General features: G+C 51.8%; 1 protein-coding gene across 1 annotated transcript in view; it reads left to right on the plus strand.

Annotated features, from left to right (window-relative positions):
* ATP9B (ATPase phospholipid transporting 9B (putative)) overlaps positions 1-11,388 on the plus strand; it is a 266,980-nt gene extending 255,592 nt beyond the window's left edge. The window contains 3 exon segments of the mRNA XM_035723907.1: positions 5,015-5,072; positions 5,713-5,916; positions 10,879-11,388. Of these exon segments, the coding sequence (XP_035579800.1) occupies positions 5,015-5,072; positions 5,713-5,916; positions 10,879-11,015 (399 nt within the window). The 3' untranslated portion in view covers positions 11,016-11,388.
* Positions 11,389-12,333: the final 945 nt, after the last annotated feature.

Here is a 12,333-nt window from a genome sequence, read left to right on the forward strand (position 1 = left end):
TGTTCAGTCCGGAAAGAAAACGCAAATTCAGGGCAAACTACATGTTAGTCAAAGCAGGCCGCAGGAGGAGATGCGGGCGCTTGTCCGCTGCATGACGCGTCCAGCCTGTTCTGAGCAGAAGGCCAGGGTCACAAGAGATTCATAAAATACTTTCAAAGGTAATGAGGGGAGGCAGAGTACATATCCTTTGTAAAACAGAGAGGAAAGTAGCATGCTTTGAAAGAAAATACCGTGTTTATGCTTATTCGATCGGCTGTCTTTTTACTCTGAGAGTGTGAGTCAGAACCAGGCATTGCAGCTCTGGCTTACGTGCTCCAACGGGATCGGCCATTCCGGAATACAAATGTTCGCTCACGGCTCTATCTGGAGAAGCCTGAGCCCAGCCTGGAGTCAGTATCTGTTCAGTAGTCCACGAGCAGGTGAGGGAGTCCAGCAAAGAAGCAGCGTTCCCCTCCCCTCCCCTTCCTAAAGCCACATCGTTTTCATTCCTTGCAGAAAATGATGTGTCCAGAACAATTTTTGGTATTCCTCTTTTAAAGGTCAAATTCTGCTTTGAATGCTCACACTTCACTCATGAGGAATAGCCACTTGCAGTTTCCTGGTACTGCCATGACACAGGGACCTTGTGTGCCCACCGCCCACCCAGCTCCGCGGAGGACTCTGTTTACCCCAGATGGTCTGTGGCCTCTTAGGGAAGGCCACGCGAGCCTGAGATCCAGGGGTCACGCACGCTCACCTGAGCCAGCCCACATGGTCCTAAGATACCTCAGACTTGCAGCTGTGGATTCCATAACCAACATGTCATTTTATGTTCATGATAAGTAACCTACTAACTGCGGAGGGTTTGGGTAGAAGCTGAACTAATTGTCAGGATAGTCAAGTAGGTGATGTCATACAGTCCTCCATCGAAATCCTGGACACCATCAGACCCACAACTGTTAGGATCGCTTCACTATTTTTTTATTTCCTGTTGAATTTTTACAAAGTGGTTTTAGCTTTGAAGTGTACATTTGTATTCTTATATAATTTTAGAAATAATAGTGATAAGGCAGGAAAAAGAAATGAAAGGCAGAAATTAGGGGAGGACCTGTTTGCAGATGACATAATCATCTGTGGAAAAGCCCAAAGAATGCACAAAACCCTTCTAGACTAGTAAGTTTGGTAAGGTTGCAGGATTCAAGGAGAAAATACTTTTTATCCTTTCTAATTCTATATACTAGCAGTGAACAACTGAGGTCTGAAAAATGTTTTTGAACGGTGTTTTGCAATAACCTAAAAATGGCGAAGTTGGTGTAACTAACTGTGTGCAGGACGTGTGTGCGGTGGGACACCATCCAGAGGGATTTGGGAAGTGCAAAAAGTGTGTCGGAAAGCTGACAAACTGACCCCACAACTTACATGGAAACATAGGAGAGCTAGAGTTAGCAGGACCATTTTTAAAAAGAGGAACAAGTTTGGAAGACTCACTCTACCCGATTTCAAGACATTCTGTGCAGTAGTGACCAAGACAGCAGGTTCTTGGTGGAAGACAGACACCCGGACCAGTGGGGTCGACAGAGAGCCCAGGGAAGAGCCACGGGCCTCATAGCCGATCTTTGACAAGCATGAAGGGAAACCCAGAGGGGAGGGACGACCTTGTCAGCAGATGCTGCCAGAGCCACCCACAGAAATGGAGCCTCCACCGTCACAGTTTTGGGGAAACGCACTCAAAATGAGTCATAGACCTAAATGTAAAATGTAGAACTATTTGCCTTCTGGAGTAAAATGCAGAAGAACATGTGCATGACCTTGGGGCAGGCCTAGTTTTTAGATACAGGGTCAGATGCATGATTCAGAAAGGGGAAAATTGGTAGCTTGGACTTTATCATAATTCAAGACTTTTGTTCTGTGGGTGGCACTGCTAAGAAAATGAAAAAACAAGCTACAGACTCGTGGGAAATATTTGCATATCACACTTCTGACAAAGGACTTATATCCGGAAAATATAAAGATCCCTCAAAACTCAGGAAGAAGACAAATAGTTGTTGAAATGGGAAAAGCCCTGAACTGACAGCACAGCACGGATCACAACGTGCACGTGGCCAGTGAGCATCTGGAGACACTCTGCGCACCACCATTTCTCACGTGGGGACAGCACCGCTGACGGGCACACGGTGCAGCATGGCCACCCCGGGGCACGGTTTGGCAGTTTCTGGTGAAGTGAAACATGCACTGAGCACGTGACCCAGCATTTACTCAAGAGAAGTGTAAACGTGTCTACACAGAATCCTGTAGACAGATGTTCACGGCCGCTTTGCCGTAATCGCCAGTAACTGCAGCCATACCATGCCGTGTCCAGCACCATGGGTGAATCTTAAAAGCATTCTGCTGCACAAAAGAAGCCAGACTCAGAAGCTCGTATGATCCCGTTTGCCTGGCACCCTGGGAAATGCAGAACTTGGGGCCCAGAGGACAGGGGGCCGGCGGCCCGGGGTTGGGGTCGGGGACAGAGGGGCAGAGGGAGGCAGCTGTACCCACACGTGCGGCCGCTTGTCCTGCATGCATCTCAGAACAAGACGGATTACTGAGTGTTCGCATGACCTTCGGGTGGATTAACCTTTCCTGAGATTTGCTTGATTTAATTTTTACAGTTTGATTGATATGTAATAGAAATGTACTTTCGGGTCTCTAAGGTCTAACATTGAAATACTGAACATTTGCTAGGTTTTTGGCTTTATGCTTATTTTATCCACATGAGTACGCGCTGTTATCATTTCTATTCGCGGAAGACGAGACCACTCACAGAGGCTGAGTGTGTGCCCTGGGGTGCCACGGGCAGGACTCAAACCCAGGTCGGCCGGGTCCTGAGCAGTGTCTGCGCAGTGCCTGGACAGAGCTCCTGCTGGAGGAGTTCCCATCAGCCAGAGACGGGCCGTTCTTCCTCTCCTAACATGGAAGGAGAGGCGTGTGGGCCCAGGAGAGCCCCTGCACACGTGGCCTGAGTCTACCGGAAGTGAACTGTGTTCATGCATATTTGTGCCACCAAATACAATGAGACTCTCGCTTTTGTCTCTCTGAGCTGAAGTCTGGGAGCCATTGATGAGTATCACATCCAGGAGCTAGTGGTTTATGCATATTTTTCCATTATTTCTCCAGTTATTTTATTGACAGTTTTTGTGCCTATTCTGTAGTGTTTTGCCTTATTAATCTACAGTCTGCTTGAATACAAGAGCTTTGACCTGAGTCAAACACTGTGTGGGGAGTTTGTAGCTCCTGATGCAAGATATAGCACAAACAGCTCCCCATTTGTATCTTTCACTATATAAACTGAGAGTTATATCACATAAATAATAGTGAAGAGATGTCAGCAAGTTTAGCTACAGAGGAAATCTTCTATGTTTACAGAAAAAAAATTAAATTTAAGTTCTCTTTTAAAATGTTCAAATAAAATTAGCCACATACTTAATTACATGAGTTTTATCAAAGACCAAACACCTGCTGGTATCTGGTCAGAGAAATGCACTTGGGAAATACATACTGAGATATACACGTGTTGCACCTGAAGTTTCCTGCCTTTTTAAAAATCAACATTGCCTTCTAGTGATCTCTGTTATATCGAACCTTACTTTTCACACGTATAGTAAGGACTCAGGCTCAGCCGGTATTTCCCAGGAAGATGCTGGAGTGGCCACACCTGCCTTGTGGCATGCGTCTCTTTTGAAAGGTTGTCACTCGACTCTAGGTGGCCAGGCTCAGATCTAGAATTCTCTGGCTGTCATCCTGGCAACACGCCCCTGGGCTTCTCTTCCATAACGGCTCGTTCTTCATTGGTGGCATTTGGCAGAGCTTCCAACTCTGGTCATGTGTGGCTGACCCTTGAATAGCGTGGGGTCAGGGGCACTGACCCCCTGCACAAACATCTGCATATCACTTTTGACTCCCCGAACACTCAAGGACTAACGACCTCCTGGTGACTGGAAGCCTCACCCACCCTGATGAACATCTGATTCCGTTGCATGCGTTATATGTTGTATTCTTACCATAAAGTAGGCTGGAGAAAAAAAGTTAAGAAAATTACAAGGAAAAGCAAATACATTTACAGTACCGTATTTATTGAAATTAAAAAAAAAAAAAAAACTCTGCATGTTAGTGGACCCAGGCAATTCAAACCCAAGTCAAGGGTCAACTATACGCTGCTTAGCGCAGCTAACCTGCGGCGTGGACTTGTGGGAAGCACCGAACTTTTCGCACTTCTTCATGTGTAAGTGGAGACAGTGTCTGCCCTGTCCAACGGAGACGCTACACTGCATGAGAGGGTTGACGCACGGGTGTGACCACACGGGTCTGGCAGTGGTCCCCAGGGCCTTTGTCCTATAGCTTTCCATCGTCCCCACGGCCTCAGTGGACAAGCACTGCCGTGGACCAGCCCTGAGCACTAACAGGCCAGTGCGGTTGGCGAATGGCAGGTCTCCGTCTTGGGTGTGGAGGGAACGCAGGCCACGTTCTTCCTTCATGGACGCATCCCGAACAACCCAGTCAGAGTTGAAAAAGTGAAGGCTGTTACCTGAAAACCACTCTATTTGTCCCTCTTGGACTGACTTGCGTGGCCTCTTTTCCAGAAGGGACCTGTGAGCTGGTAAACGCCAACCTCTGTTGTGATAGACCATCCTTTTTCATCTGGAGAAACTAAAAAGTAAATACAGGAATATTTGTTCCCAAGAAATAAGGAAGTAAAGGGAGTTGTTTTCACGACGGAGAAAGCCTTGACCCGCTAGTGCATCTCCGTGTTTGCTGACCTACATCGACATCTGGGGAGCCAGGGAGCCCACGGCTGTGGCCTAAAGGTCACCGGAGGGCGAGCAGAGGGTGCCGGCGCTCTGGGCCGCAGGTGCACGCAGTGGGCACGGGGGACAGTGAGTCTCGGGCTCGGGACCTGCGGGTCTTTGAGAAGTCACTCATAACTGGCTGTTTGAAACCTGTGAGTCACACGTGTTGCTCCACTCTGCTAACTAAGATATTCCACTGTTTACCCTAGGGAAGATCCTTGTCCTTCAAGACCTTCCTCGTCTGGGTGTTGATCAGTATTTACCAAGGTAAGACTTAGGGCCTGGATGGAGGGTTTCTTGTCTTCTGCTGGCGATGTTGTTTTTCCTTCTCGGTTAAAGTCCCAAGGGTTTACGTTTCATCAATAGCTAACACTGTGTTTTGTTTACCCCGTAAACCAGTATTCTAGCTGTTGGTCATCCGGACCCTTCACAGTGCAGTGTGGATGGGTGGTTCTTTACTGATTAGTGTTTTTAATTAAATGTTAATCCAGAAAAATTTTACCAACCACGTACATCATATGCCCCCACACAGTGGTTTCCTTTGGCAGAGTGATGTCCAGACCTTGAGAAATCTCACTTATGTAAACAGAAGTCATTAGCCACCCTCTGATGAGTGTTCCAGATAAATGAGAGATCGCTGAAAGTGACTTAACAGATTAGATACATCGAAAGCATAATTTCCTCCAGATACTAAAAAGTTCCTGAGCCTCTCTTTGGTGCCACGTCTTCTTTTATTCACAGTCCAGAGTTTAAATTAACTGTTAGTCGACACGAAGTCTGGGGGTATACGTAGTCCCGCCTTCCCAGGCGTGGTGTGTGTCGGTCAGCCACGGCCGTGATGTGGCATGTTTCCCTCCAGGCAGAAGGAGCTGTCCTCTGAAAGCCTGTCCCCACGCTTGTGTTGCAGGCGGCATCCTCATGTACGGGGCTCTGCTCCTGTTCGAGTCCGAGTTTGTGCACGTGGTGGCCATCTCCTTCACAGCCCTCATCCTCACTGAGCTGCTCATGGTGGCCCTGACTGTCAGGACGTGGCACTGGCTGATGGCGGTGGCCGAGGTCCTCAGCCTGGGCTGCTACGTGGCCTCGCTCGCTTTTCTAAATGAGTATTTTGGTAAGTTGCCATGGGAATCTTTTTTGTCTGTTACTGGTTTTTATACATTTTTTATTGTTACTTCTTCATACACTGTCTTAAATTGCAAATCACAATAAAACCCACATCAGAAAGCTTCATTACACAAAAAGCTTATTTTTGTGGAAAGATTAAACTCCTTGCAATATTTTATAAAATTCAGATTGTCACCATCTTGGCTTTTTTAAAAGTTTATATTGAAGATGTGCTGTTCCCAAAAATTCTTTCCACAAGAGCTGCGTTTTTGTCCTTTTGCCTAACTGACAAGCACTTGCAGGATGGAGTCCAGGCCCACCTTTGGACACGGAGCCCACGGGGCCCACGTTGGTGGCCTCAGCCCCAGTAGCATCTTCAGTGTGTCAGAAGCGTCGAGGACTCCGTGGCGGGGTCCCTGGCTGCACACATCCCAGCTCCACCATTACCAGCCTGGCAACCTTGACAGAGTGGCCTCACAGAACCTGTTCCAACACGTGGCTGCTGGGACACACTCAGACTGTGGCTGTGGTTGCCACCAAGCTCATCTGTGTCACCCTGTTGTACAGATCGAAGGGAGACTGGGCCGGACTTGCCCTAACCTCTGCAAGCTCATGTGACTTGCCCACGCTTCTTCCCCAGAAAACTGGGGAAGGACCCACCTGACCGCCTCGGAGCACTTGCTGCGGGAGGAACTCACTGCGCACAGAAGGCCCGTGCCACTCGCTTTGGCACAGCGTCCCCACCAGCAGCTCTGGTCTGCCCTCATCTCGGCCAGCTGGTCACTCCCTGCCCCCAATCCCGGGCCTTTCCATCCAGAGTTTGTTAGTCACATCCCTGGGCCGTCCCAGAGTTGATCAGTGTGGCCCACGGGACCACAGAAGATGCTTTTTAGGGTTTTTAGAATTAGGGCACCGAGAAGAGAAGGAATGTGGTCAGATGAGCCCAGAGGCAACGTTCGTCCTACCGGTCGTCACCGTCAGGTGCTCCAAGGCTCTGAGCTGGCCCGAGCCCCCGTAGGGCAGAAATGGTCACCCTGTCCACACCACACGTAATAAACACGGCTCGGGCTGCTTTCCTGATCTGAGGTGAAATTTCCCAGAGGATTTTCAGAAAAGGGAAAACAGCATCGTGTCCCTGGTGGTATTGTCAATGGCCATAGCCACAGCTGAAGACTCACCTCGCGTGCTCACCCTCGCTGTGTGAGGCTGGTTAGTTGCGGGCCCTTGTCACCCCTGTGTGACTGGTGTGGAGGCCACGACCTCCACTACTTGCTGAAGTCCACGCATCCCATGGACCAGCAGCAGTGTCTGCAGCCTGCCCCCCAGGGGCCAGGAAACCCGAGGACCTGCAGACAGCCGCTCGTCGGACTGCTGTCCACACAAACAAGCCCTTTAAGTTCTCAGTGTCACTGAGTAGTGAGTTCCCGTCAGCTGCCCGGCCTGCTGTGCCGCGAGGCTCGTCGGTGAGCCCGACAGGCATGTTCTCAGGCAGAGGCTGCTGGAGAAATGACACACCCCACAGAGGTTCCCACCAGCCACGTTGTGGCTCCCGGTGAGCAGAGAGCCGACAGCTGGGAAGACAGCAGCAAACCTGGGGGGGTGGGGAGGGGGGCGACGAGCTGCGTCCAGGGGCCCAGAGCGGCGTGGGTGGGAGGGACCCTCCGGGAGAAGCACGCTAACAAAGAGCTACGTAGCAGGAGTGGAGAATAAAGCCAAGGAGCCCTCCAGGAGGTGAACAGAGAGGTGAAGGGTTGGGGGAGTGGTGAAAGCCAGGGAAATTCCAGGCTCGTCCAGGAGGCCTGCCCTCTGGGGCCCCAGGAGAATGTACAGGAAAAACCCAGATCTGAAGTCCGTGTGTTTGCAGGCGGAAGCGCCTGCCAGGGACAGTGACAGGACCCACGCCAAGACCCAGCTTCCTCAGAGGCTCCAGACGCCCTCAAGGATAAAAACCAAATCCCCGAAGCCCCGGGGAGAAGCCGGCTCAGCGTATGCCAGGGGCCAGGGGTCGGGAGCAGGAGTGCCTCCGGCAGGGCCCACAAGCCGCGGAGAGAGAAGGAGGTGGTGTGGACACAGTCTGTGAAGGCCACTTCTGGAAGCGTCGTCCGAGGACGCAGGCTGAGCAGAAGGTGATTCAGTTGGCAGCAGTGTCCTCGGCCCTGCCCTCTGGGATGGGCTGTCCCTCGGGGCACGGACGTCCTGGGTGCCTCTGCAGGAGGCCAGGAGGCTTCCAGAAATTCTCCACATTCAGTGGCCCCTTTTGGAGCAGGTCACACCCTGGGCAAGGGTTCTGCTCCGAGGCAGCACCAAGGAGGCTCGAGCTGTGCTGGGCACCGCTGGGCCTGGGTCTGGGGCTGGCCTGTGTGGCTCCCGCCCCGCCGTGACTTGCCGTGACCTGCCGTGGGAGCATCACTCCTGCGGCTTCTCAGGGGCATTGGGGCGACTCACCCAGACCCTGCCTGTGCAGATGCAGGACCCCATAGTAAGGACCTTGGTGGTGAGGGGACAGGGGAGGGCCCATCGGACCCTCAGAGAAGGAGCCACGTGTGTGGCGGTGACACAGGTGAGCACTTCAGAGAGCAGGCGTCTTGACGTTGGCGCGTGTGGGATTGCGACACGGGGAGGTGAGGGCAGAGTCCCGCGTGGTGCTGCGGATGGGGGGGGGGGGGGGCCGGAATCTAGATGACTCGCACTGACAGGTGCGGCCGGACTTGCCCACCTTCAAGTGCTGGTGGGCCCTCCCTGGTCAGTCACCTACCAGAGCGTTGCCGTGTGTATGTCAATGTCACGGTTCATCTTAGCACCGTTGGAAAATTCATCTTAAGGCGAAAGCATTGACCCTTGAAAATCGAAAAGTCTACATGTATTTTCTGTTACAAGCAGCATTTCAGATGCACACCAGCCGTCTCTGGGATGAGTTGTCTTCACCAGGAGGGAAGAGAAGATCCTCATGCTTCTATTAAGTGCAGCAACACAATGTACCGTAAAGTCGTGTGGGGTGAAGATCGGTGGTAAAGCTGTACCACGGAAGCATCTCTGCTCTTCACACCAGAACTGCAGATCACAAAATGAGTGTGTTTGGGCGAGTGTCAACAGCAGGAATTGGGTATTTCATTCCTCTGTCGTAACTAACGTATAAATGGCAGAGAAGTAAACGGAATTCCACTATAAAAGTAGACATTGGGTGAATTCACATTTAAGCATCTACTCAATGGCAAATATATGGATAGAAAAAATATAAAAAGGTAATGTTTTTATATTAAAAGAAACATTCACTGGGGCACCTGGTGGCTCAGTCGGTTCAGGGTCCGACTCTTGATTTCGGCTCAGTCCTGATCTCAGGGTCGTGAGACGGAGCCCCATGCCGGGCTCCACGCTTGGCGGGGAGTCTGCTGGAGGTTCTCTCTCCCTCTCCCTCTGCCCCTCCACCCTTACAAAAAAAGGGGGAAACATTCACACACACACAGAAAATAGATACAGCACCTAAGAAACTGACTATTTTCAAATTACAATGTCTTGTTACTTTTTTAAAGAATATTTAGTATATTTTCCTGTATGATTAACGCCTAGGAGAAATGTCGGTTTATTTTTGTGGCATTTCATTTTAATACGTGTATTTCCTTCATCTAGTGATATTTACAGAACACAAAGCAAAACACTAAATTGGAAAAATATACTGCTAAAATGAACAAACATAAAATGGACATAAAACTGAATTAAAAGCTGCAGAGACAAACGATGGTCACTCAGGGACGATCACCTTCCTCATATTTAAGGGCCGTAGTTTTAGGTGCAGATGGCTCGGACACGCCTCCCTTCCTGGCGTCTGGAGCATAGCCGTGCGCACGTGGGTTTTGCACTTTGAGAGTAAATCCCTTTGGAACCTTGAGATCTGGATCCGACGGGGGAGTGTTGGATGATACGCTTTCAGTCGGTTCAGTTATGCTTTAAAAACTCGTGTGCGGACAAGCAGTGACAGGAGGTGTTAAAACCAGAGTTACAAATGTGTTTCCCACGGTCATTTTTACTGCTAACCACTCACAGTGTCCTGATAACTCCCTCAGTCTGTCCTCTGTTGTCTTCATTCCGGTTTTGTGTTCAAACAGGTGTAGACGGAGTGTCTTCCGGAGCTTTCTTAGGTCCGTGAAGCATCCTTTCTTCCACAAGTAGAGAAATTCAGCAGAAGTGCTGGAGACACGTGGCTAATGAGAGCAAGCTCCCTCTGTTCCTTGGTGACTCTCTTCGTGGCACAAGCAAGCATTTGCCATGGGCTTTTCCCCGCCGGGTGCTGAGGGCAGGTGCCCAGACCTCCGAGTGTCCCTAAGGGCACCATTCACCCCTCCCTGCAGCACATTTGCCTTTTCATCTTTAGTGGTTGAGCCCCTGGAAAACATTTTCAGGGTGTTTCAAATATGGTGAAATCCAGACTATATCCAACCCTCTGTGGGCTGGGATACACTCAGATTGACTGTGTATGTGTGTAAAATCCGTGACTCCAGTGGGCCTCTCCCATTGGTAGGACCAGCTCTGGGTGTCGGCTCTTCACTCACTTCTTCCTGTGAAATTCAAATAGCCCAGCTTTGTTACGTGAGCATAAGGACAAGCCGGCGGGGTCCCCTCGGGTGACAGCCCCACCCACCAACACAGCCGGTGAGACTTGGATCACACAGGTGATTGGTGTGTGGTGTCACCTCCCAGGCCAAGCACCACAATCCGTGCGTGGGCCTCCACCCGCTGAAGGGCATTTGGGGATGTCACACATGGTCTCTAATACTTTAGTCTCATTTATTCTGTTCAAAGAACTCGTTACACCTGGTAGACAGGTGTAGTAAGGACCGCCTGAGGTCCCGTGTGGGCTGGTCCCTGCAGCGCCTGGCAGTGACGTGAGGAGGCTGCAGGTCTGCGGCTTCCGGCTGTGAGGGCCTCTGGGCGCCTAGGCTGCCTCTCACACTTGTTCCTGTGTCTCCTACAGACGTTGCCTTTATCACAACCGTGACCTTCGTGTGGAAAGTGTCGGCCATCACCGTGGTCAGCTGTCTGCCGCTCTACGTCCTGAAGTACTTGAAGCGAAAGCTGTCCCCTCCAAGCTACTCCAAGCTCACGTCCTAGCGCACCGCGGGACCGGCTCCAGCAGCTTGGGGTTCCTGCAGGGGTGCAGGGAGGTCGAGGGACCGGAGCCCAAGAGGGGAGGCAGTCTGGATGGCACCGGGCACCCCCAATCCCTGCGGGAGGACACATCCCCTTTCTGTTCTTTTTCTGTTTTTCAAAATTTAATTTTCATATCAAACCACTTGAGTTTCTATCAAAATGAGCCCTAATTATCTCACTATTACTGTAAAGCATTCCTCTTTCTCTGGCATTCTGAGAATTAACATGAAAGTGTATTTAATATTCTGCAGTTTCCAGACATTCAGACTCTCCTTTGACGTCATGTTGTAGAAAGCCATTTCTACCTGACTAGAATAAAATCTAGATGCTGAACGCGGGCATCTGTGTTTGCTGCTGCTGCTGCCCGGAGCCCGAGTCGCGCCCGCTTCCATCGCACAGGGACTCCGGCTCCGGATGAGGACACAGCCCCTCTCTTGGCGCGCCCTGAAGCCCGGCTGGCGGGAAGGGGCTGTTTCTGCGCGCGAGTCCACGGCCGCCGCTACGAACGCACAGCCCAGGGCATTGCTATGAAGTAAGCCTGTTGCTAAAGTTGGTATTTGTGAAAGTCACAGTAGAACTCCAACACCACGTGTGGACCTGTGCCCGACGTGTCCCACTGGCCTTGTCCCTGCGTCTCCTGCCGCCTGTTGTGACAGAAGAAGCCCTTTGTCCTCCCACTTCCTGTGAGAAGCTCAGTTGTGTTGGTCAAATAGGGCCCTTCTGTGGGGCGCGGAGGGGGTCCCCTCACTGCGTGTAGCACCTCACTGTCACTGCGTCGTGGCCCATGTCACTACCTGTCCTTTCCCGGGAGCATGGGGGGGGCGGGTCTCAGTCGCTGAGGGGGACAGGAGGGGGCACTCGCCCCATTTCCTGAGGCGGGTGTGCTGCAGCCCCCCTCCCCCCGCACCAGGAGATTCAGGTCCGTTCGCGCTCTTCAGCCCAGCCTCCCCCAGAATGTGGCCCGTCGGCCATCGCTGGGCCGGCGGGCGGCGTCCTCGGGCAGCACCCAGCCCCGCTCCCCGGTGGCATCTTCTCAAAGAGGAAAACCGTCAGCCACAAGGAAAGCACGCGGTGCGCGGAGCTGCCTGGCACTCGGGGGTGTGCGCCCGAGGCCCCGCCGCCCACGAGGCGTCGCTGTTTCCAGCCTGGGAGCCGGCGGGTGGCGCTGCGGGGCTCCTGTCCTGAGGGCACGGCCCGCAGCTCTGCGGCCGGGCGCGCACCTGCAGGGCAGACGGGAGCACACGGAGTTTTGGGGGCACAGAAGCCTCCGCCGCCCAGC

The sequence above is a fragment of the Zalophus californianus genome, chromosome 14 (assembly GCF_009762305.2).
Source record: "Zalophus californianus isolate mZalCal1 chromosome 14, mZalCal1.pri.v2, whole genome shotgun sequence".
In the NCBI taxonomy this organism is placed as follows: Eukaryota; Metazoa; Chordata; class Mammalia; order Carnivora; family Otariidae; genus Zalophus; species Zalophus californianus.